At 41.3% G+C, this 27,197-nt stretch overlaps 1 protein-coding gene across 10 annotated transcripts in view; it reads left to right on the plus strand.

Annotated features, from left to right (window-relative positions):
• The window catches only part of LOC110456976 (myosin-IIIb-like), a 157,847-nt gene that overhangs the window by 73,546 nt on the left and 57,104 nt on the right, over positions 1-27,197 (plus strand). For 8 of the 10 annotated variants that reach the window (XM_021508051.1, XM_021508052.1, XM_021508054.1 and 5 more), the window contains 13 exons: positions 683-734; positions 2,177-2,275; positions 4,048-4,159; positions 4,688-4,814; positions 7,373-7,589; positions 8,563-8,707; positions 10,360-10,513; positions 12,796-12,884; positions 15,993-16,122; positions 17,614-17,759; positions 19,899-19,913; positions 25,370-25,482; positions 26,489-26,638. In XM_021508051.1, coding sequence (XP_021363726.1) covers positions 683-734; positions 2,177-2,275; positions 4,048-4,159; positions 4,688-4,814; positions 7,373-7,589; positions 8,563-8,707; positions 10,360-10,513; positions 12,796-12,884; positions 15,993-16,122; positions 17,614-17,759; positions 19,899-19,913; positions 25,370-25,482; positions 26,489-26,638 — 1,549 coding nt within the window. The remainder of the gene's footprint in view (positions 1-682; positions 735-2,176; positions 2,276-4,047; positions 4,160-4,687; positions 4,815-7,372; positions 7,590-8,562; positions 8,708-10,359; positions 10,514-12,795; positions 12,885-15,992; positions 16,123-17,613; positions 17,760-19,898; positions 19,914-25,369; positions 25,483-26,488; positions 26,639-27,197) is intronic. The other 2 variants (XM_021508049.1, XM_021508057.1) reach the window with 1 other exon arrangement.

Below are 27,197 nucleotides of genomic sequence, written 5' to 3' on the forward strand. Positions count from 1 at the left end.
CCCCCCCCCCCCCAAACTATTTCCAATACTTAGTTCCAGTTTTTGGTAGTGGTACGGGGATCCTTTAAATAAATCATCAGAATCTCACAGGTACAAGTTTGCAATCCGTCAGTTTGTCCATTAGTCAGTGTGTGTATCAATTTGTCCAGGGCATATCTTCTATACTAAAAACTAGGCTACAATTGCCAAATTTTGTATGCGAGTACCTTTTAGGATGGCGAAGTGTCAAATAATATATACAGAGTTATGGCCCTTTTTCATCATGTTTCACTTCGTTCAGGGCATATCTTAAATACACAGTCACCGACAGTTGTCAAATTTTGTAAACAATTAGGAGGCGAAATGTCATGTACTGAAACAAGATTGTATTTTCCACTACATGTGTAAGAGTTTATTTTTTATAACGATAGTTTCCTAGAGATGGAGTACCCTGGTACTTTTAATTACTGGAAACACTTTGCCTCTTTTGAAAGAAAAAAAAAATCATTGTGTTTTACCTTAGCATGCTGCTCCTAAAAATGAAAACAGATATGGGTTACCCAAAATTAAAATAACATTAGAAATAACTGCTTACTATAGTCATGACTGTCAGAGTTTTTGGTAATTAATTACCAGCAGATCAATTTGTCACTTGTACCTAATGTTTTGTTAGATTATCACATGAAGTGTCTTTGTTTTTTAGCCAAAATCACAGAGTACCTCTTGGAAAAATCAAGAGTCATATCACAAGCAAGGTAAGTCATTGACGACGTCAAAATGAGCTTCCTTTTACTCCACTTCACTTGAGGATAACTCAACAAATAGTCCTTAGTTCTAAAACTCGATGGGCTCCAAGCCTGAACTCACTAGCTTCAGACGAACACTAGGGTTCAGTGGCTCCAAGCCTGAACTCGGTAGCTTCAGACAAACACTAGGATTCGGTGGCTCCAAGCCTGAACTCACTAGCTTCAGACGATCACTAGGGTTCGGTGTCTCCAAGCCTGAACTCAGTAGCTTCAGACAAACACTAGGATTCGGTGTCTCCAAGCCTGAACTCAGTAGCTTCAGACGAACACTAGGATTCAGTGGCTCCAAGCCTGAACTCACCAGCTTCAGACGAACACTAGGGTTCGATGTCTCCAAGCCTGAACTCACCAGCTTCAGATGAAAACTAGGGAACGATGGGCTCCAAGCCTGGGACTCTGTGGCTACAGCCCTAAACTCAGTGGCTACAGTCCTAAACTTGGTGGCTACAGTCCTATAATGTTCACGGCTTCGTGCCCAAGATAGAGTCAACGGCCCCTTGCCTGTAACTCAGTGGCTCCATGCCTGGGACTCTGAGGCTCCAGCCCTAACCTCGGTGGCTACAGGCCTATAATGTTCAAGGCTCCGTGCCCAAGATAGAGTCAACGGCCCCTTACCTGTAACTCCATGGCTTAATGCCTGGAACTCTGTGGCTACAGCCATAAACTCGGTGGCTACAGCCCTAAACAGGGTGGCTCCAGCCCTAAACTCGGTGGCTACAGGCCTATAATGTCTTAACTTGATATGGGTCAGGCTGTCATTCTTGTGGCCCCATGTCTAAACTTGATATGGGTCAGGCTGTCATTCTTGTGGCCCCATGTCTGAACTTGATATGGTTCAGGCTGTCATTCTTGTGGCCCCATGTCTAAACTTGATATGGGTCAGGCTGTCATTCTAGCGGCCCCATGTCTAAACTTGATATGGGTCAGGCTGTCATTCTTGTGGCCCCATGCTTAGGATTAGATTTGGAGGCTCTATGCCTAGACAAGTCTCAAAGAAGTCTTTAATACTGTATGCTGGGGAACTTTCCCCAGTCAGTTGTCACCCTTCACAGTAAGAATTCATTGTGGCGTGGTGCTGGTTTTGCCATTCACATATTATTACTATGTATACAATGTAGTATGTAGTGTATTTATTTTCACTGTCATGATAAATTCACGAATAAAGGTGAAAGTTTCACTGTGGCAAAAATTCCCCTATAGCTGACTATTTCCAAATTTAATATATTTGTTTAACATTGTCGATCTTTTTCATATTAGGTAAAAGTTTGAATTCATGCTGGTAAATGTACTATGATTGAATTTACAAACATTTAACTGGCACATAGTTCACTCCTTTTTATTTATTTATTTTTGTCACATGGATAAATGTGTTTCTCTTTTAATTTTTACAGGGGTGAACAGAACTTCCATATATTCTACTACATACATGACGGTCTGAGTTCAGAAGAAAAGAAAACTCAGTTCCTCCTCAAAGAGAATGTTCCCTACAGGTAATGAAGGCCTGCTTACACAGCTGTTATGATACAACACAGGATGTTGTAACAAATGTTGTATAATAAAAGATATAACGAAAGGTTGAAAAACAAACCTTCTGCAGGTAACAATCTATTTTACAGCGGACATACATTGTTATTGATGGGTGAGCCATATAGAACGGTGCTGGTTATATGGGGTGGTCTTAACGGACAGGTGCTTTTTATATAGAGGTGGTCTAAATGGACAGGTGTATGTTAAATAGAGGTGTTTTTAAGTACAGGTGTTTGTTATATAGAGGTGGTCTTAATGGACAGGTGGTTGTTATATAGAGGGGGTTTTAATTGACAAATGCTTGTTATATAGAGGTGGTCTTAATGGAAAGGTGTTTGTTATATATAGGTGGTCTTAATAGACAGGTGTATGTTAAATAGAGGTGTTTTAAAGAACATGTGTTTGTTATATAGATGTGGTTTTTATGGGCAGGTGGTTGTTATATAGAGGTGGTTTTAATTGACAGATGCTTGTTATGTAGAGGTGGTCTTAATGTACAAGTGGTTGTTATATAGAGGTGAACTTAATGGGCAGGTGATTGTTTTAGAGAGGTGGTCTTAATGGAAAGGTGTTTGTTATATAGAGGTGGTCTTAATGAACAGGTGTATGTGAAATAGAGGTGTTTTAAAGAACAGGTGTTTGTTATATAGATGTGGTTTTTATGGGCAGGTGGTTGTTATATAGAGGTGGTTTTAATTGACAGATGCTTATGTAGAGGTGGTCTTAATGGACAGGTGTATGTTAAATAGAGGTGTTTTAAAGAACAGGTGTTTGTTAAATAGATGTGGTTTTTATGGGCAGGTGGTTGTTATATAGAGGTGGTTTTAGCTGACATGCTTGTTATGTAGAGGTGGTCTTAATGTACAGGTGGTTGTTATATAGAGGTGGTCTTAATGGAAAGGTGTTTGTTATATAGAGGTGGTCTTAATGGACAGGTGTATGTTAAATAGAGGTGTTTTTAAGGACATGTGTTTGTTATATAGAGATGGTTTTTATGGGCAGGTGGTTGTTATATAGAGGTGGTTTTAGCTGACATGCTTGTTATGTAGAGGTGGTCTTAATGTACAGGTGGTTGTTATATAGAGGTGGACTTAATGGGCAGGTGATTGTTATATAGAGGTTGTCTTAATGGAAAGGTGTTTGTTATATAGAGGTGGTCTAAATGGACAGGTGTATGTTAAATAGAGGTGTTTTTAAGGACATGTGTTTGTTATATAGAGATGGTTTTTATGGCCAGGTGGTTATGTAGAGGTGGTTTTAATTGACAGATGCTTGTTATGTAGAGGTGGTCTTAATGGACTGGTGGTTGTTATATAGCGGTGGTCTTAATGGATAGGTGATTGTTATATAGAGGTGGTCTTAATGGTTATGTGTTTGTTATATAGGGGTGGTCTTTATGGACAGGTGGTTGTTATATAGAGGTTGTCTAAATGGACAGATGTTTGTTATATAGAGGTGGTCTTTATGGATATGTGTTTGTTATATAGAGGTGGTCTTTATGGACAGATGTTTGTTGTTTGAGTGGTTTATATATAGACTGGTGTTTGTTGTACAGGTAGACTCCATAGACTGACATGTTATATATGTGGTCTTTATATACAGATGTGTGCTATATAGAGATGCTCTTCATAGACAGCTGTTTGTAATATATTTGGTCTTTATAGACAGGTGTGTTTTATATAGATGACAATATCAACTAAAATAGTTATAATACCTTTGTTTCTATTTGTCACAGGTACATTGAGGAATATACCAGTGGTGGGATAGACATTGCTGCCATGGCCATTAACAGGGTCAAGTTCAAGGCCATCCAACATTGCTTTGATATCATTGGTTTCAAACCTAAGGTAGGTCAAGGTCACTCCTCACTGCTATAAAACCAATACTTGTTAATGTAAGGTAGGTCAAGGTCATTCCTCACTGCTATAAAACCAATACTTGTTAATGTAAGGTAGGTCAAGGTGACTCCTCACTGCTATAAAACCGATACTTGTTTATGTAAGGTAGGTCAAGGTCACTCCGCACTGCTATTAAACCGATACTTGTTAATGTAAGGTAGGTCAAGGCCATCCTAACTGCTATAAAACCGATACTTATAAACGTTAGGTAGGTCGGACAGATGAAATGTGACTTAAGGCAGTATGTGACATTACCAGGTGGCTGGATGGTGAGATGGACATGCACTCACCTTTTTACCAAAAAACCTGGACTTAATTCCTTGTCATGTGGGCTTTCCCTGCGTGTGCTGATTTCCTGCCACATTCAGTTCCTCAGATTTAAATCAAAGTCAACAGGAGCCATTGATATAAGTTGATATTATGCCATTATGCCATATTTTCAATTTCATCTTCACATGTTTTTGTAAACTTTGACAGGAGGTGTCCTCTGTCTGTGGAATCATTGCCTCCATTTTAAATTTGGGAAACGTTAACTTTGACGAGAAGGAGACGGGTCATGGAGGAAATGCTTGTAGCATCACAAGTAGGCCGCTTGTCGAGGCAGGTGGGTGTGGTCAAATGTTACGGTTAGCTAAGAGTGGTGATGTTTTACATTCATCCCTCATCCCCATTCTCACCATCCTTTCCCCATCCCTATTTTCCCTCCTATCCCCATCCCAATTCTCCCTCCTATCCCCATCCCTATTCTCCCTCCTATCCCCATCCCCATTCTCCCTTCTATCTCATTCCCCATTCTCCCTCCTATTTCCATCCCTATTCTCCCTCCTATCTCCATCCCCATTCTCCCTTCTATCCCATTCCTCATTCTCCCTCCTATCCCTATCCCTATTCTCCCTCCTATCCATATCCCCATTCTCCCTTCTATCCCATTCCCCATTCTCCCTCCTATCTCAATCCCTATTCTCCCTCCTTTCCCTATCCCCATTCTCCCCCTCCTATCCCCTCCCTTATTTTCCCACCTGTCCCCATCCCCATTTTCCCTCCTACCCCCATCCCCAATCTCCCCCTCCTATCCCCATCCCCATTCTCCCTCCTATCCCCATCCCCATTCTCCCTTCTATCTCATTCCCCATTCTCCCTCCTATTTCCATCCCTATTCTCCCTCCTATCTCCATCCCCATTCTCCCTTCTATCCCNTGTTGTTTTACATTCCATTCTCCCTCCTATCCCCATCCCTATTCTCCCTCCTATCCATATCCCCATTCTCCCTCCTATTCCCATCCCCATTCTCCGACCTATCCTCGACCCCATTCTCCCTCCTATCCCAATCCCCATTCTCCTTCCTATCCCCATCCCCTTTCTCCCTCCTTTCCCCATCCCCATTCTTCCTCCTATCCCCATCACCATTCTCCCTCCTATCCCCATTCTCTCTCCTATCCCCATCCTCATTCTCCCTCCTACCCCCATCCCCATTCTCCCTCCTATCCCCATCCCCATTCTCTGTCCTATCCCCATCCCCATTCTCCCTCCTATCCCCATCCCCAGTCTCTGTCCTATCCCCATCCCCATCCTCCCTCCTATCCCCATCCCCTTTCTCCCTCCTATCCCCAGCCCCATTCTCCCTCCTATCCCCATCACCATTTTCCTTCCTATCCCCATCCCCTTTCTCCCTCCTTTCCCCATCCCCATTCTTCCTCCTATCCCCATCCCCATTCTCCGTCCTATCCCCATCCCCATTCTCCCTTCTATCCCCACCACCATTCTCCTTCCTATCCCTATCCCCATTCTCCCTCCTACCCCCATCCCCTTTCCCTGTCCTTTCCCCATCCCCTTTCTCCCTCCTATCCCCAGCCCCATTCTCCCTCCTATCCCCATTCTCCTTCCTATCCCTATCCCCATTCTCCCTCCTACCCCCATCCCCATTCTCCCTCCTATTGTTGTTTTACATTCCATTCTCCCTCCTATCCCCATCACCATTCTCATTCCTATCCCCATCCCCTTTCTCCCTCCCATCCCCATCCCCCTTCTCCCTCCTATCCCCATCCCCTTTCTGCCTCCTTTCTCCATCCCCATTCTCCCTCCTATCCCCATTCTCCTTCCTATCCCTATCCCCATTCTCCCTCCTACCCCCATCCCCTTTCCCTGTCCTTTCCCCATCCCCTTTCTCCCTCCTTTCCCCATCCCCATTCTTCCTCCTATCCCCATCACCATTCTCCTTCCTACCCCCATCCCCATTCTCCTTCCTATCCCCATCCCCTTTCTCCCTCCCATCCCCATCCCCATTCTCCCTCCTATCTTCATCCCCATTCTCCCTCCTATCCCCATCTCCATTCTCCTTCCTATCCCCATCCCCATTCTCCCTCCTATCCCCACCCCCATCCGCCCTCCTACCCCCATCTATCCTCGACCCCATTCTCCCTCCTACCCCCTTCCCCATTCTCCCTCCTCTCCCCTTCCCCATTCTTCCTCCTATCACCTCCTCATTCTACCTCCTATCCCCATCCCCATACTCCCTTCTACCTCATTCCCCATTCTCCCTCCTACCCCCCTCCCCCTTCTCCTTCCTACCCCCATCCTCATTCTCCCTCCCATCCCCATCCCCGTTCTCCCTCCTATCTTCATCCCCATTTTCCCTCTTATCCCCATCTCCATTCTCCGCCGTATCCCCATCCCCATTCCCCCTCCCATCCCCATCCCCATTCGCCCTCCTATCCCTATCCCTATTCTCCCTCCTATCTCTATCCCCATTCTCCCTTCTATCCCATTCCCCATGCTCCCTCCTATCCCCATGCCCTTTCTCCCTCCTATCCCTATCCCCATTATCCCTCCTATCCCCATCTCCATTCTCCGCCGTATCCCCATCCCCATTCGCCCTCCTATCCCCATCCCCATTCTCCCTCCTATCCCCATCCCCATTCGCCCTCCTACCCCCATCCCCATTCTCCCTCCTATCCCTATCCCCATTCTCCCTCCTATCCCCATCCCCATTCTCTGTCTTACCCCCATCCCCATTATCTCTCCTATCCCCTTGCTCCCTCCTATCCCCTTGCTCCCTCCTTTCCCCTTCCTCCTCCACTTCTTCCTCCACTTCCTCCCCTCCACTGTTCCCACCAACAGAGAAGAAATGATCAGGAAGTCTATAATTGGTCCTTTTGTTAACAGTGTCCTCGACATTAGGAATTCCTAATGTGGAGTTAGTGGAAGCTCTTACAACGACAGGCATGGTTGCCCGTGGAGAACTCATCGTGCGGGGAAACTCTGTCCCGGAGGCGCTGGACGCCCGGGACGCCATGGCTAAGGCGCTTTACGGGCGCTTGTTCAGCTGGATTGTCAACCATATCAACATCCTACTTAAACCTCAGACATTTGTTGCAAAAAAGTAAGTACAGGAAAAGAATATTGTTTTGAGAATTCTTATCTTGAATGAGAAACGAGACTGTTATTGAGAAACTGAATAAATTGAGTAATGTGGGATATTGGGTTAGTTTGTTAGGCAGGTGTAATGTGAGATGTTGGGTTAGTGTGTTTAAGCCAGGTGTAATGTGAGATATTGGGAGTAGTGTGTTAGACAGGTGTAATGTGAGATGTTGGGTTAGTGTGTTAGCTAGGTGTAATGTGAGATATTGGGTTAGTATGTTAGCCAGGTGTAATGTGAGATATTGGGGGTAGTGTGTTAGCCAGGTGTAATGTGAGATATTGGGGGTAGTGTGTTAGACAGGTGTAATGTGAGATGTTGGGTTAGTGTGTAAGTCAGGTGTACTGTGAGATATTGGAGTTAGTGTGTTAGTCAGGTGTAATGTGAGATATTGGGGGTAGTGTGTTGGACAGGTGTAATGTGAGATATTGGGGGGAGTGTGTTAGTCAGGTGTAATGTGAGATATTTGGGGTAGTGTGTTAGTCAGGTGTAATGTGAGATATTGGGGGTAGTGTGTTAGCCAGGTGTAATGTGGGATATTGGGGGTAGTGTGTTGGACAGGTGTAATGTGAGATATTGGGGGGAGTGTGTTAGTCAGATGTAATGTGAGATATTTGGGGTAGTGTGTAAGTCAGGTGTAATGTGAGATATTGGAGTTAGTGTGTTAGTCAGGTGTATGTGAGATATTGGGGGTAGTGTGTTGGACAGGTGTAATGTGAGATATTGGGGGTAGTGTGTTGGACAGGTGTAATGTAAGATGTTCGAGTTAGTGTGTTAGTCAGGTGTAATGTGAGATATTGGAGTTAGTGTGTTAGTCAGGTGTAATGTGAAATATTGGGGGTAGTGTGTTAGCCAGGTGTAATGTGAGATATTGGAGTTAGTTTGTTAGGTAGGTGTAATGTGTTGTAATCTGATTCTCACTGGTTGTGGTCGATAGGGAGGAGGAAAACCACATTATCGGAATCCTGGACATTTTCGGTTTTGAGCACATTCCCAACAACTCGTTTGAGCAGCTGTGTATCAACATTGCGAATGAGCAGATCCAATACTACTTCAACCAACACATCTTCGCCTGGGAAATGGTACGTAGGATTGATGAACTTCTACAGTGTTGCTGTAGGCCCGCATCCTTCCACCAAAATAAATTTCCTACATATTAAACAACCACGTTAATTAAAGGGGGAAAGGTCACGCTTCATGTTCGTATGACATGAGTTTCATTTCATTCACATGAAAGAAATTAAATCACTTTTAAAAACAAACCTAAAAGGCAACAATAGGCACTACATTCATGTACAATGAACCGCTCTCTGCACCCCTGGAATATGTTGTAGCAACATCGACGGTTCTGTGCGCTACTTTGTGTATGAGATGAGACGACTAGTTTAACACTTTGATGTACATCAAAAGAATCTCGCAGTCGCATAACGGTAACATTGACTGGCTTTGTAGTCAGGTGTAGCTCCTTTGTAATCTTCAAAGGACAGGTATCAGCCTAGCGATTGGTCAGGTGTTTTTTTAGCTCACCTGCCCATAGGGGAAATGAGCTTATGCCAAACTTTTTTAAGGTGCAGCATTCGTCTTCCGTCCGTCCGTCCATCAACTTTTCCTTTAAAACGCTCCTGTCCGGACTTTCCTTTAAAACGCTACTGTCCGGAACGGCCCATAAGATTTTAACTAAATTTGGTCAGGAGCATCCTCAGGCGAAGGGGACTCAATTTTGTATAAACCGGTGTGAATGAGTTAACAGGATAGGTTATTCTGACAAGTGGTCAGGATGCATGGTCCTAAAATGAAAATGTTTTCGAGGTGTTGAGCTGATTTTAAACAACCTAATATTTTACAAATCTGGTAATGCTAAATATTTAATAATAAAACAATACCAATATCAGTTGTAATTACAAAAGCAGGACTGTCACAGGCCTTGAAAAGCCCTAAAATGTATAGAAAGACCCTAAAACCCCTAAAATTTAACAAAAGAAGTCCTGAAAGAATTAAAGTGAGACTTGACTTTGAGTAAATGAACATTGCACTATGTATATTTTTGTATTTTTTATTTTGGTGTTATTTTGATTAAAAGTAAATACTGCTGACCAGTGTTAGATTTAAATGTGGCTTGGTGTTTATATGGTTCAGATACATCCAGGTTACAGATTAAGATTGATCTGTGTATTTTGAAAATTTGCAGATGGCAGGAGAATATAGGCCTTCATTTTACTGAAAAAGGGCCTAAATAACTCCTTGAATTTCAAATTAGTAAAATCCCTGTATGGATGCTGAAAATGCTACCTAGATATAGTTTGGTTATGGAAGTTAATATTAGTGGGTAGGGGTGGAGTTGTTACTATATATCAGGCAATTTTTGCCTCAGTTTCATTTTCGCCTAGTAAAGATATTTTACTCTGCTAATGTTCCAGTCTACTCAGCTGTAAATGAGTACGTGGTTGGGCAGTGATAGAAATGTTGAATGCTAGCTGTGAGCGCCGAAATGGCAGCACCAGCTGTATGCTCCCCAGGGAATTGAGAAAGATATTGGCTGGTTGCAAAGGCCCTATAACCACAGATAATAATTTGTGAACCACTTTGAGATGACCTATGAACTAGTTTGTGATAAAGCAGAATATAAGAACCTGGAAATATCATTAATATTATTAATAAAGTGTGACTGGGTGAAAATTTCCTGGTATACAGTATTTATGAGTCCCTACTTACTGTCCTGTTGCGACTTACACAGCAAGAATACCAGAATGAGGGCCTTGAAGTGTTGGACATTACTTTTGTGGACAATCGACCACTGTTGGACATGTTCCTCATGAAGCCCCTTGGACTGTTGGCCTTGCTAGACGAGGAAAGCCACTTCCCCAAGGCCACAGACAAATCACTTGTGGGTAAGTTAGATTACAGGAGTTCATACCACTTCCCCAAGGCCACGTTCAAATCACTCGTGGGTAAGTTAGATTACAGGAGTTCATACCACTTCCCTAAGGCCACAGACAAATCACTCGTGGGTAAGTTTGATTACAGGAGTTCATACCACTTCCCCAAGGCCACAGACAAATCACTCGTAAGTAAGTTAGATTACAGGAGGTCATACCACTTCCCCAAGGCCACAGACAAATCACTCGTGGGTAAGTTTGATTACAGGAGTTCATACCCCTTCCCCAAGGCCACAGACAAATCACTCATGCGTAAGTTTGATTACAGGAGGTCATACCGCTTCCCCAAGGCCACAGACAAATCACTCGTGCGTAAGTTTGATTACAGGAGTTCATACCACTTCCCCAAGGCCACAGACAGATCACTCATGCGTAAGTTTGATTACAGGAGGTCATACCGCTTCCCCAAGGCCACAGACAAATCACTCGTGCGTAAGTTTGATTACAGGAGTTCATACCACTTCCCCAAGGCCACAGACAAATCACTCATGCGTAAGTTTGATTACAGGAGGTCATACCACTTCCCCAAGGCCACAGACAAATCACTCGTGCGTAAGTTTGATTACAGGAGTTCATACCACTTCCCCAAGGCCACAGACAAATCACTCATGCGTAAGTTAGATAACAGGAGTTCATACCACTTCCCCAAGGCCACAGACAAATCATTCGTCAGTAAGTTTGATTACAGGAGTTCATACCACTTCCCCAAGGCCACAGACAAATCACTCATGCGTAAGTTGGATAACAGGAGTTCATACCACTTCCCCAAGGCCACAGACAAATCACTCGTAGGTAAGTTTGATTACAGGAGTTCATACCACCTCCCCAAGGCCACAGACAAATCATTTGTCAGTAAGTTTGATTACAGGAGTTCATACCACTTCCCCAAGGTCACAGACAAATCACTCGTAGGTAAGTTTGATTACAGGAGTTCATACCACTTCCCCAAGGTCACAGACAAATCACTCGTAGGTAAGTTTGATTACAGTAGTTCATACCACCTCCCCAAGGCCACAGACAAATCATTTGTCAGGAAGTTTGATTACAGGAGTTCATACCACTTCCCCAAGGTCACAGACAAATCACTCGTAGGTAAGTTTGATTACAGGAGTTCATACCACTTCACCAAGGCCACAGACAAATTACTCGTGGGTAAGTTAGATTACAGGAGTTCATACCACTTCCCCAAGGCCACAGACAAATCACTCGTAGGTAAGTTTGATTACAGGAGTTCATACCACTTCCCCAAGGCCACGGACAAATCACTCGTGGGTAAGTTAGATTACAGGAGTTTATACCACTTCCCCATGGCCACGGACAAATTACTCGTGGGTAAGTTTGATTACAGGAGTTCATACCACTTCCCCAAGGCCACAGACAAATTACTCGTGGGTAAGTTAGATTACAGGAGTTTATACCACTTCCCCAAAGCCACGGACAAATCACTCGTCGGTAAGTTAGATTACAGGAGTTCATACCACTTTACACATGTTGGGGCTTTCTTCATAGATTTAAATGAAGGTACTGACAAACTGTTGTATGGCCAAATTTCCTTGATCTTGCCATCAATCATTTAATTCAACATTCCTGATTTAAACCTTAGGATTGAGGAATAGGAAATGATGTAATTTTCATGGAAGTATTATGACAGATGTAAAATCTTGATGCTATTTTTTTTTTTTATGCATAAAAGCAAAATTCACTTTTTTCCACAACAGTTAGCTTTAAATAGTCTTGAAACAACTGGTTTCCTGGGCACTGGTTTAGGAAGGTTTTGGAGTTGATAGGTAAATAAACTCTCACCCTGCTGGATTTAAATATTTTGTGTAGCACTGGTTTTAATATGCTTTGAGAGTAAATAGTTAAATAACCTTTCACTCCTGTAGATTTAAATACTTGGTGTAGTACTGGTTTAGGAGGTTCTAGGGTTGATAGGTAAATAACTTTTCACCCCTGTAGATTTAAATATTTTGTGTAGCACTGGTTTTAATATGCTTTGAGAGTGAATAGTTAAATAACCTTTCACCCCTGTAGATTTAAATATTTGGTGTAGTACTGGTTTAGGAAGGTTCCATAGTTGATTGGTAAATAACCTTTCACCCCTGTAGATTTAAATGTTTGGTGTAGCACTGGTTTAGGAGGTTCTAGGGTTGATAGGTAAATAACCTTTCACCTCTGTAGATTTAAATATTTGATTCTATGTTATGTTGTCAGTGTTATTTTCTCCCTTCCAGAAAAGTTCCATAGAAACATAAACAACAAATACTACTGCCGTCCCAAAGGCAATTCCCTTGTGTTCAGCATCGACCACTACGCAGGCCGGGTAAGTACTGGTGACCCTGTAAAACCACCTGATTTTACTAATCATTCAAATTGTATGACATTTTAACCCCAGAATTACCACCAGTTTACAGCACCCGTATATATTGAATATTGAACAGCCTTGACTTCTTGACTGAAATATAAATGGTTGTCTGCAAGGAATGACCACCTGTCTGAAATAACATTAACCAAGAAATTCATGTACAAGACAACTAGACTGATAACAAAAATCTACATTATATCTAAACTGACAACTAGTCTGGAATGGCAACCTGTTCAGACAGACTGGCAGAATCTTAATTGACAACTCTTTTAGATCAACATTCTGGCTATAAACTGACAACCAGTCTATACAACAAACAACAAGTCTTAAGAATAACAAACAGTCTGGAGAATGACAACTTATCTAGAGAATTAAACTTATTTAGAGAATGACAACTTATCTAGTGAATAACAACCAGTCTTAAGAATGACAACCTGTCTGTACAATGACAACCTGTCTATACAATGACAACCTGTCTATACAATGCCAACCTGTCTATACAATGACATCCTGTCTATACAATGACAACCTGTTTATACAATGACAACCTGTCTATACAGTGACAACCTGTCTATACAATGAAAACCTGTTTATACAATGACAACCTGTCTAGAGATTGACAACCTGTCTATACAATGACGACCTGTCTATACAATGACAACTTGTCGATACAATGACAACCTGTCTATACAATGACAACTTGTCTATACAATGACAACCTGTCTATACAATGACAACTTATCTAGTGAATGACAACCTGTCTGGAGTATGACAACCTGTCTGGAGATTGACAACCTGTCTATACAATGACAACCTGTCTAGAGATTGACAACCTGTCTATACAATGACACCCAGTCTATACAATGACAACTTGTCTATACAATGACAACCTGTCTGGAAAATGACAACCTGTCTGGAGATTGAGAACCTGTCTATACAATGACACCCAGTCTATACAATGACAAACTGTCTATACAATGACAACCTCTCTATACAATGACAACCAGTCGATACAATGACAACCTCTCTATACAATGACAACCAGTCGATACAATGACAACCTCTCTATACAATGACAACCAGTCGATACAATGACAACCTCTCTATACAATGACAACCAGTCTATGCAATGACAACCTGTCTGGAGAATGACAACTTATCTAGTGAATCAAAACCTGTCTGGAGAATGACAATCTGTCTGGAGAATGACAACCAGTCTATACAATGACAACCTGTCTATACAATGACAACTTATCTAGTGAATGAAAACCTGTCTGGAGAATGACAACCTGTCTGGAGAATGACAACCTGTCTATACAATGACAACCTGTCTATACAATGACAACCAGTCTATACAATGACAATACAATGACAACCAGTCAACTTATCTAGTGAATGACAATCTGTCTGGAGAATGACAACCTGTCTGGAGAATGACAACCTGTCTATACAATGACAACCAGTCTATACAATCACAACCTGTCTATACAAAGACAACCAGTCTATACAATGACAACTTATCTAGTGAATGACAACCAGTCTATACAATGACAACTTGTCTATACAATGACAACTTGTCTATACAATGACAACTTATCTAGTGAATGACAACCTGTCTGGAGAATGACAACCTGTCTGGAGAATGACACCCTGTCTATACAATGACAACCAGTCTATACAATGACAACCTGTCTATACAATGACAACCTGTCTATAAAATGACAACTTATCTAGAGAATGACAACCAGTCTATACAATGACAACCTGTCAAGAGAATGACAACCTGTCTATACAATGAGAACCTGTCTGGAGAATGACAAATTATCTAGAGAATGACAACTTGTCTAGTGAATGACAACCAGTCTATACAATGACAACCAGTCTATACAATGATATCCTGTCTATACAATGAGAACCTGTCTATAGAATGACAACCAGTCTATACAATGATAACCTGTCTATACAATGACACCCTGTCTATACAATGACAACCTGTCTAGAGAATGACAACTTATCTAGAGAATGACAACTTATCTAATGAATGACAACCAGTCTATACAATGACAACTTATCTAGTGAATGACAACCAGTCTATACAATGATAACCTGTCTATACAATGACAACCTGTCTGGAGAATGACAACTTATCTAGAGAATGACAACTTATCTAGTGAATGACAACCAGTCTATACAATGACAAATTATCTAGTGAATGATAACCAGTCTATACAATGACAACCTGTCTGGAGAATGACAACCAGTCTATAGAATGACAACCTGTCTATACAATGACAACCTGTCTGGAGAATGACAACCTGTCAAGAGAATGACAACCTGTCTATACAATGACAACCTGTCTAGAGAATGACAACCAGTCTATACAATGACAACCTGTCTAGAGAATGACAACTTATCTAGAGAATGACAACCTGTCTATACAATGACAACTTATCTAATGAATGACAACCAGTCTGGAGAATGACAACATGTCTAGAGAATGACAACTTATCTAGAGAATGACAACCAGTCTATACAATGACAACCAGTCTATACAATGACAACTAGTCTTGGGAATTCATATTTCCTGAACATCATTTTACAGTTTTATTGATGGATATTTAACATGCGTAAGAATATTATTTCATTGCAAAATTTAGATATATTTTATAGTTTTAAGTCAATTTTAGATTCTTTAGGAGATTTTTTTTTTTTTACAGTACTAAATTATATTTTCCATGCAAAGTTAATTTTGGCAGCAGTGATATTGTCACTGGCCACACAGAGGTTTTCATGTGGTGTCTTGGAAGAGTGCTTTAGTTTTAAAGAAACCTTGTAAAATAAAAATAAGTATCAGCTAGAATTTTTGCACCTGAATTGTCTGAACAGAAATTCTTGTCAATCCATTGATTTGCCACTGAGAAGTTTAGTGAAGTGCTTCTGGAACATTAACTATCAATAGGGTTGAATTGCTTAAAAACAAACCATCATCTGAGTCTGATGTAGAACTCCATTGACTTTACCAACAAATACTACCTGTTTTACAAGTGTTTCATTCTCTTTCCAAAGGTGGAATATGATGCAAATGGCTTCCTAGAAAAGAATCGTGATCGTCTTCCAGGTGATGTTCTAAATATGCTTCGTGCTTCCAGTAACGAGGTTGTTCGGGCTCTTTTCCAAACTCCTCTCACCAAAACGGGTAAGTGTAAACATTTACACCTAAAACCTCTTTCTGATCACCCCTCCCTTTCTATTTCCACCCTCAGACAGATCACCTCTCCCTCTCTGTCTCCACCCTCAGACGGATCACCCCTCCCTCTCTATCACCACCCTCAGACGGATCACCCCTCCCTCTCTATCTCCACCCTCAGACAAATCACCCCTCCCTCTCTATCTCCACCCTCAGACGGATCACCCCTCCCTCTCTATCACCACCCTCAGACGGATCACCCCTCCCTCTCTATCTCCACCCTCAGACAAATCACCCCTCCCTCTCTATCTCCACCCTCAGACGGATCACCCCTCCCTCTCTATCACCACCCTCAGACAGATCACCCCTCCCTCTCTATCACCACCCTCAGACGGATCACCCCTCCCTCTCTATCTCCACCCTCAGACAGATCACCCCTCCCTCTCTATCTCCACCCTCAGACAGATCACCCCTCCCTCTCTATCTCCACCCTCAGACAGATCACCCCTCCCTCTCTATCTCCACCCTCAGACAGATCACCCCTCCCTCTCTATCTCCACCCTCAGACAGATCACCCCTCCCTCTCTATCTCCACCCTCAGACAGATCACCCCTCCCTCTCTATCTCCACCCTCAGACAGATCACCCCTCCCTCTCTATCTCCACCCTCAGACAGATCACCCCTCCCTCTCTATCTCCACCCTCAGACAGATCACCCCTCCCTCTCTATCTCCACCCTCAGACAGATCACCCCTCCCTCTCTATCTCCACCCTCAGACAGATCACCCCTCCCTCTCTATCTCCACCCTCAGACAGATCACCCCTCCCTCTCTATCTCCACCCTCAGACAGATCACCCCTCCCTCTCTATCTCCACCCTCAGACAGATCACCCCTCCCTCTCTATCTCCACCCTCAGACAGATCACCCCTCCCTCTCTATCTCCACCCTCAGACAGATCACCCCTCCCTCTCTATCTCCACCCTCAGACAGATCACCCCTCCCTCTCTATCTCCACCCTCAGACAGATCACCCCTCCCTCTCTATCTCCACCCTCAGACAGATCACCCCTCCCTCTCTATCTCCACCCTCAGACAGATCACCCCTCCCTCTCTGTCTCCACCCTCAGACAAAAATCCCTCTCTATCTCCACCCTCAGACAGATCACCTCTCCCTCTCTATGTCCACCCTCAGAAAGATCACCTCTCCCTCTCTATGTCCACCCTCAGACAGATCACCTCTCCCTTTCTATCTCCACCTGTTGTACAAATTTTAAATCCAACAAATCTGTTCCAATAATAAATTATTGAACCATGATATTTTTTCTTCATGAAATTACAGCTTGAGATAGCCACAACAATGTTTTCCAATCTTTGAAATAGAGCTGTCATAGGAATTTGTACATGTTATCTTTTACAAAAACCTTGATTGACCTCGTCAAGCCTATTTTGACCTTCCCTTAATTTGTTTATCTGACCTTGTCTGTTTGACCTTTGCTCACAGGTAACCTTGCATCGGGCAGTATAGCATCTTCCTTGAGGAGCACGCCCAGCTCCAGTGCCATCAGCTCCCCAGCCAGTACAAGCTCCTATGTGAGTGTGATGAGCTACAACAAACACCAACAGACCTCCGGAATGGGAGGCAGTCGGGTAGGTAGAACAGCTGTTGTCCTGGCAACATAAAGTAATTGTTATTGACGAAAATATTATGTCTAATAAAAATCTCAAATTAGGTTATAGGTCAGATAAGAGAGAAATTTGTATTAGTATTGTTGTTTGATTTTTTTATTAAAATCTAATTGACCTAATGCTAAGCTGGTTGACATACATGGTAACGTAGGTAAAACGAGATACAAAAGTGACATCGGAATTTAGTTATTGTTTTTGTCAGAACAAATCTGTCTTCTTTCTTCCTGATTGTCAATGATATTATGATCTACAACACGGATTGAGCAGAAAAATTATTGATTATTCCTGACAAAATATACGTAAACCTATGACACACAGTGTGCTTAATTCTATTAAATTCATACACATATACAGTTAATCTCATTTCTAGTGTCCCTTCCCATTTCTACTTCTCCATCTTCCACTACCCCTGTCTCCATCACTTACTCTTCCACTCCAACCCCCACCCCTACAACCCCACCCATTCACTCCTAATTTTCCCATGCCCAATTTGTCTTCCACAACCCTGCCCCCNTTTCACATCCCCATGCCCCATTAATTTGTCCACCACATCCTTGCCCTTCCCCCCTTCCTTCCACCCACTTACTTCTCATTTCCCACATTATCACTTCCCCATTACTCTGTCCTTCACACATCCCTGACCCCTCCCTTACTTTTCATTTCCACATGCCCCATTACTTTGGCCTCATCATCCATGCCCTTCTTCCATTCCTACTCCTCCACCTCCTCTGTCCAACACTCACACCCCAACTTCCTCTGTCCCCTATTACTGCCCATCTCCTTCCCTCCTTCCACGTCTCTGCGAACAACTCCTTTCCTTCCTTAACTTCTCCTGTCCTAGTTTATAACAACAAAAATGTATTCCTACACAAAAACACCGGTATTACACTGTATATCACTGCTGACTTTACACTGTCACTTCAAATGTAACAGACACCAGCCAAGCATCCCGTGATATGCACCGCATACATGTATAACTGAAACAATTTAACCCATTCACCCTGTAGACACATTTGAACTCCTCCAATTCAGAGGATGGAATAGTTCATTATGAAATTTAGGGGTGAATGAGTTTAATAAGCATGTTAATGAGTCACTCACTGCTTCATTTTTACTGTCACCGGTCATAATCTTACTCACTGTTTATTATAAAGATAAAAAATACTCTCAGTCACTGGAAATGGTGTTCACTTAATAAACAAAGAAAAAACAAAAGGAAAAAAAAACAATAAGAAAAGTTCTCCATGGTTAAAAATTATGTTACCTGAACAGGAAAAAAAAGAAGAAGAAAAACCAAGAAAAATATTGAAAGTAGGAAAAAAGAAAAGAAAAACCTAGTTGCATGAAATTGTGTAAGCTTAAAAGACTGAAATTATAAAGAGAAAATAAGAAAAATTAAGAAAAAATAAATCAGTATTTTTTATTTCAATTCCCTATCATACAGATTGATTATGAATACAAAAGTACATGTTAATGTGAAAAATCTCTGTTACAGATTGTATGGTCATAAAGTTTGAGTGTCCGACTTTATATATTTGCACTGCTAAATATAATTATACACTGATAATTTTGTATTTTTCACTTCCAATTTCTGTTAAAAAATCAAATATATCACTTTGTGGTTCTTCCACACATTGATTTAAATTGTTTTAATTTTAGACCTTGTATAAATACATTTGTTTTAACATGAAGATTTGACAGCACACAGCCTCTGAAGTTTGAGATATGAAATTCTAGTAATCAGACATTTTTCTGGTCTAGATCCTTAGTGAATAGGTTTTATATCTTAAAGAAAGTTTCATTTAGCTCCGTCAACATTATTTATATATATAAATTCCCATTTAAGCCATTTTGCCTCTGTGGAGTATAACGTATAGATAGAAATTAATGGTAGTTGTAATTATAATGATTTCTACATTATTATTTACTGAAGAAGATTCCCGGCTTTGAAATTTTAGTTTTAAAGCAGGTCACTGGCCACTGTTAATTAGAATAACAATTATGCAATTTTCTGTTAATATTTTGTCATCGTGCACATTGCACATTGTATATTGTATATTGTATATGCTCCTTATATCTGTATGCTGCATTGCATTCCAGATCTACAGTGCACTTGTAAGTAAAAGTATATAGGCCATGCATTTCAAACACTTCAAGGATACTGATTTGTTTTTCATTTCATCATCGTCATGGTAACATACTCATCACCTGTTATATATATTCTGCTTGAATTTGTTTGGGGCTTTGATTGTTACTTTGTTTTGTTTTCCTGTCTTGATTTTTGTTTTGCAGGGCAGGCTTATAAATATATTCTACTCTGAGGCTTTGGTTTGTGTTTGACTTTAACCCATTCACCCCTAAAGTCACATTTGAACCTTACCAAATCAAAAGCATGGCAATTCTATTTTAGTTATGTAGGGGTGAATGAGTTAATGATGTCTCGTGACTCACTACTTGATAATTAGATTTCTTGTTTTCATTTTTATGCTGAAGACCTGAAATCATTTGTATAATAGTACAATTTGTATAAGATGAGCTACATTGTATCGAGACTCTGTTGTGTATACCTATGTATTCAGAATCCTATTTAGATATAGAAATTTAACCCTGCATCATTGTTGTCGATCATATATTATCATTTATATAGTCAAAAATTCACCTTCATAATCATAAATTGATGTATTTTTTTGCTAAACTTCATATGATAGACATTTTCCCTCAGGGAAATAGAGTATACACTTATTATTCAAAAACTACACATTATACATTTTATGATATAGTCTTCTTGCTTCAAATCATTTATAACTACTAGAAAAAATGTCGTCAACAATTTGAAATTTCAAAATATTGCTATTTACATGTGAGGATGTTGTAAGTCACTTCATGTTTCATGTTTGGTCATTAGGAAAACATTTCAAGAGTTTAGATCATAGGTGTCAGCCTCTAAAACCTCAAATGAGGGAGATTTCCAAATTCCAAAAAACATTCCTTTGATTCAGACACACCTGTTATGATCATTACACACACCCTGCAGTAACTAGGAGATCATTTGACCACAGAATGTAGATTTTGAGTTTGTGTGAGTTTGGATTGAACGAGGGAGTTTCGTAATGAGGGAGCCAGGATGACAGCTATGTAAATGAGGGAGGGTTGACAACTATATCAGATATTTATTTATATTAGTGCAGTGGGACGGGGATCCTTAGGGGGAGGTTACTCTATATAGGAAACCACAGTGCAGTGGGACGTGGATCGTTAGGGGGAGGTTACTCGATATAGGAAACCACAGTGTAGTGGGAAGGGGATCGTAAGGGGGAGGGTACTCTATATAGGAAACCACAGTGCAGTGGGACGGGGGTCGTTAGGGGGAGGTTACTCTATATAGGAAACCTATTAGTGCAGTGGGACGGGGATCCTTAGGGGGAAGTTACTCTATATAGGAAACCACAGTGCAGTGGGACGTGGATCGTTAGGGGGAGGTTACTCTATATAGGAAACCACAGTGCGATGGGACGGGGATCGTTAGGGGGAGGATACTCTATATAGGAAACCACAGTGCAATGGGACGGGGGTCGTTAGGGGGAGGTTACTCTATATAGGAAACCTCAGTGCAGTGGGACGGGGATCGTTAGGGGGAGGTTACTCGATATAGGAAACCACAGTGCAGTAGGACGGGGATCGTTAGAATAAGCATTTATCAGAGAATGGAACCATCAAAAACTTGATACATACAAATATTAAATTGGCTTGGAACATTTTTATCTTAGCGAACTTCATGCTTTTGTTTCAGTTTGTGTGAAAACCACAGTGCAGTGGGACGTGGATCGTTAGGGGGAGGTTACTCGATATAGGAAACCACAGTGTAGTGGGACGGGCATCGTAAGGGGGAGGTTACTCTATATAGGAAACCACAGTGCGATGGGACGGGGATCGTTAGGGGGAGGATACTCTATATAGGAAACCACAGTGCAGTGGGACGTGGATCGTTAGGGGGAGGTTACTCGATATAGGAAACCACAGTGTAGTGGGACGGGCATCGTAAGGGGGAGGTTACTCTATATAGGAAACACCACAGAATGTAGATTTTGAGTTTGTGTGAGTTTGGATTGAACGAGGGAGTTTCGTAATGAGGGAGCCAGGATGACAGCTATGTAAGTGAGGGAGGGTTGACAACTATATCAGATATTTATTTATATTAGTGCAGTGGGACGGGGATCCTTAGGGGGAGGTTACTCTATATAGGAATCCACAGTGCAGTGGGACGGGGATCGTACGGGGGAGGTTACTCTATATAGGAAACCACAGTGCAATGGGACGGGGGTCGTTAGGGGGAGGTTACTCTATATAGGAAACCACAGTGCAGTGGGACGGGGATCGTTAGAATAAGCATTTATCAGAGAATGGAGCCATCAAAAACTTGATACATACAAATATTAAATTGGCTTGGAACATTTTTATCTTAGCGAACTTCATGCTTTTGTTTCAGTTTGTGTGAAAACCACAGTGCAGTGGGACGTGGATCGTTAGGGGGAGGTTACTCTATATAGGAAACCTCAGTGCAGTGGGACGGGGATCGTTAGGGGGAGGTTACTATATATAGGAAACCACAGTGCAGTGGGACGGGGATCGTAAGGGGGAGGTTACTCTATATAGGAAACCACAGGGCAGTGGGACGGGGATCGTTAGGGGGAGGTTACTATATATAGGAAACCACAGTGCAGTGGGACGGGGATCTTTAGGGGGAGGATACTCGATATAGGAAACCACAGTGCAGTGGGACGTGGATCGTTAGGGGGAGGTTACTCGATATAGGAAACCACAGTGTAGTGGGACGGGCATCGTAAGGGGGAGGTTACTCTATATAGGAAACACCACAGAATGTAGATTTTGAGTTTGTGTGAGTTTGGATTGAACGAGGGAGTTTCGTAATGAGGGAGCCAGGATGACAGCTATGTAAATGAGGGAGGGTTGACAACTATATCAGATATTTATTTATATTAGTGCAGTGGGACGGGGATCCTTAGGGGGAAGTTACTCTATATAGGAAACCACAGTGCAGTGGGACGGGGGTCGTTAGGGGGAGGTTACTCGATATAGGAAACCACAGTGCAATGGGACGGGGATCTTTAGGGGGAGGTTACTCGATAAAGGAAACCACAGTGCAGTGGGACGTGGATTGTTAGGGGGAGGTTACTCGATATAGGAAACCACAGTGCAGTGGGACGGGGATCGTTAGAATAAGCATTTATCAGAGAATGGAGCCATCAAAAACTTGATACATACAAATATTAAATTGGCTTGGAACATTTTTATCTTAGCGAACTTCATGCTTTTGTTTCAGTTTGTGTGAATAGTTTTAACATGTAATCAGATTTCATCATATCTTTGTTTTTTTAAATGTGGAAGTGACAGGTTTGACAGAATTGATTCCTGTTTAAATTTATTACTGATTATAGTCATGAAATAACACTTGGCTCATAGATTATTACTGAATTTCTTTTTGTCCGTTCATGATCAGAAAATGCAAGCATGATCAAACAATGTTTGTTATAAAGGGAGATCACTCCAAGAAGTTTATCATGAAGGGAGATTACTCTATGAAGTTTATCACTAAGGGAGATAATTCCATCAGTTTATTACTAAGGGAAAAAACTATGATGTTAATTACAAAGGGAGATTACTCCATGAAGTTTATCACTAAGGGAGATAACTATGATGTTTATCACAAAGGGAGATTACTCCATGAAGTTTATCACTAAGGGAGATAACTATAATGTTTATCACAAAGGGAGATTACTCCATGAAGTTTAACACTAAGGGGAATTACTCCATGAAGTTTATCGCTAAGGGAAATAACTGATGTTTATCTCAAAGGGGAATAACTCCATGAAGTTTATCTGAAAGGGAGATTACTCTGTGAAGTGTGTCGCAAACCACACTTTCCTTTATTAATTTTAATTGACATATTTTTACTAACAGCTTGAATTGTTTGTTTCTTAACTGTATAAAATGTGTTATAATTAATCCATTCAACCCTAATTTCACATTTGAACCTTACCAAATCAAAGACTGGACAAGTCCAGTTAAAAAAAGTAGGGATGAATGAGTTTATCCATTTAATTCAAGGTGATGCTTTGTCCAACTTCCTAGAATGAGGGCAATCTAGATTAACTAAAAATGTCCACCATGATTATAAGAAAATGTATTTTTCAAAGACAACCTGGTAATTGTTTCCTGTAATAATCCTCACCAAGTTCCCTTTCCTGTTTCTAAGTGAAAGTAAACATTCATTTACTTCCCTTCAGTAGACTGCAAAGAGTAAATGAAGGTGGTGATGTTGGTTGAAATAGAAGTCAAGATGAATAAGGTTTAATATAGATAATGATTTATCATTACACACATTGACCTTATAGGGCCTGTCACACCTAGACAATTTGGGTCACCAGAGCTATACCGGAGCACAAATTTAACGATATTTGGTGGTCGGTACTGGTATGGCAGGGCGGTGGTAGGACATCGCTAAGAACGGTAGTACATCATCAGAACATCAGCGAACAATTTAGCAACGGTAGGCGACGGTAACAAATTTGAACTTGCTCCAAAAATTCCGCTGTTGCGCTGCTGGAGCGAGCAACAGGACTACAACAACAGTACTAGGGTATGGCTTGGGTTATGTCAGTTATAGGAGCACCGGTAGCGCCCTGTTATGGATTGGCATCTCTCTGGTGGCCTCAGTGTGTACCGTACTGGTATCAATGTGACACCGTAGTACTACAGAATACAGTGATGCGCTGCCAATGTACTAACGACAGATAATTGGTATTTGGTAGCACTTTGGCTCTTACATCAGTTGGACAACGGTAAACAACGGTATCGCAAAGGAAACGCTGGTAGTACATCAGTATTGCTAAGGACAATTTAATTTATTTCCAAGTGCTTTCTCGCCAGAGCTCTGCCTTTTTCTCCCAACGTTGTTAATTTTTTGCTCCGGTTTAGCCCGGCGAGGTACATCGGTAGTGTGTGACAGGCTCTTAAGTCAGATGAAACTCGTTGCAGAAACACTTTTATACAATATCATTTTATAAGGATTAGAGTGGAAATTATTTTTATCTCCTTGTATCTTGTCATGGGGACGGAACAGATCTGGACTGCATTATGATAGCATCAGCAAAATAAAAAGCGTTACATTGATATTTGTAGTGAGATTCACCAGGTTTGTTTGAATGAAGGGACAGGACAGGTAAACTTATTTCCGCTCCTCTGACTGCCTGTAGTATTAAAGTGCTAACTTGATGAATTGTCTCGATATTTTTGACAGCTGAATTTACTGAATCTGCACATATTGGCTTATTGAGTTGTTTTCAGCGTTTAGAGTCAAGATACTGGTCATATACACTCTTAGCTTGACAAAGGAATCAGAAGTATTCGAAAGCTGTCAAAATAAGTTTTCAATTACTGTTTGTGTTAAAAACAAACTTAGCATTTATCATATATGTTGATGATTGGAAGGATATTGTCATTTTGTAAATTATCAGCGGATTGTAGAAAAAGTTTGTCATGAATTTTTGCAGGGGTCGGCGTCTGCCAGCATGACCAGAATTCAACAGACTGTGGCGACCTATTTCCGATTTTCTTTGATGGATCTACTGGCCAAGATGGTGGCAGGCACACCTCACTTTGTCAGGTAATAATCATAAATAATTATAATAATATACACATCTGATATAGCGCCCTGTCTAAACTAGAATAAGCCACTCTAAAGCGCTTTACAGTACATAGATATACTATTTTTACAATCACTACAATTAGCATACATTAGTCAATACAATTTAGAGGAATTCGCAGAAGCTGCCTTATCAGGCGCTAACTACTAAGTCCTATGCCACCTGGCTAATATGTCCCTATGTGTGTATGCTTGTGTGTGTGCTGGAAATGTTTTGTGTTCTGTTTGTAGTGGGACCGTGCTTCCAACGGCATCATTTATATATATAGTGCCACCTCACTTGAATAATACAGTACAGATTCAACAACATTCACCCCAGACCAAGATATACTCCACCTGGGTTGTTGGAGTTATGTGGGCAGGAGAAAAACACTTTCTCTAAATATTCCATGTGTACGAGGATTCCGCAGATCCTGGCCGCCTGCCTGCGTGAAAGGCCAGCATGTTAACCACTCAACCAATCCCCCAATAGATAGTAATAAAAGTAACACTTTGTTTTTAGAGGGTACACATCATTTAGCAGACAATAAAGGCTAATCTCCCACGAGGCCCTCTTCTAGAAGGTACACATAATTTAGCAGACAATAAAGGCTAATCTCCCACGAGGCCCTCTTCTAGAAGGTACACATACATGGATGCATATACAATGTAAATAATCAATAATCAACATGCACTCAATAATGTTCATAACAGTACAAAAGTATACGAAGATAGTTAGACAGATACTTGTGTACAATGTTTGTGACATTATACTTTGAGTTCATAAAGATTGCTGGCAGTCTTAATTTCAATAGGAAGTTGATTCCATGTTTGAGCATATTTTCATGAACGGTTGATGCTTCGTTACATTGTGAAATAATTCATTTCATTTCTTGTCCAAGTTGTTGAACAAGTTGTCAAGTTGTTGGACAATTTGTTATTCTTATACATTGTAATACTGATGTTGAATTCACACATCTATCCTCAGATGCATACGACCGAATGCCAACAAACATCCTGATGACTTTAATTCGGAGAAGGTGACGATACAGCTGCGATACACAGGTGTCCTAGAGACAACACGGATTCGTAGGGAAGGTTATTCCCATCGGATACCGTTCGCAGACTTCTTACGCAGGCAAGTCAATTCCTATTTATCACGGAGGAAATTAAGTATGACCTGATTCCATGTTTATTTTTGTTTATAGTTACATCCTGTCAGTATCTACCAAAAAATCTATAAAGAAAATGACAAAAAAGGCAGAAGAATCTTATGTTGTGGAAAGTTATATATATGCTGTTGATGTGGAATAATTCATTGTAGAATAAACCTTTTTTTAAGTTATTGGTTTGTTGAAGTTTAAGGTGTCTTTATGTAGTAGAGAAAGACTATATGGTTCACCACTGTGACAAATCTCTAGCTGAGTCAATTACAAGTGACTTGACGGTTCACCACTGTGACAAATCTCTAGCTGAGTCAGTTACAAGTGACTGGATGGTTCACCACTGTGACAAATCTCTAGCTGAGTCAGTAACAAGTGACTAGACGGTTCACCACTGTGACATACCTCTAGCTGAGTCAGTAACAAGTGACTGGATGGTTCACTACTGTGACATACCTCTAGCTGAGTCAGTAACAAGTGACTGGATGGTTCACTACTGTGACATACCTCTAGCTGAGTCAGTTACAAGTGACT

This window comes from Mizuhopecten yessoensis, unplaced genomic scaffold (assembly GCF_002113885.1).
Source record: "Mizuhopecten yessoensis strain PY_sf001 unplaced genomic scaffold, ASM211388v2 scaffold8989, whole genome shotgun sequence".
Classification (NCBI taxonomy): Eukaryota; Metazoa; Mollusca; class Bivalvia; order Pectinida; family Pectinidae; genus Mizuhopecten; species Mizuhopecten yessoensis.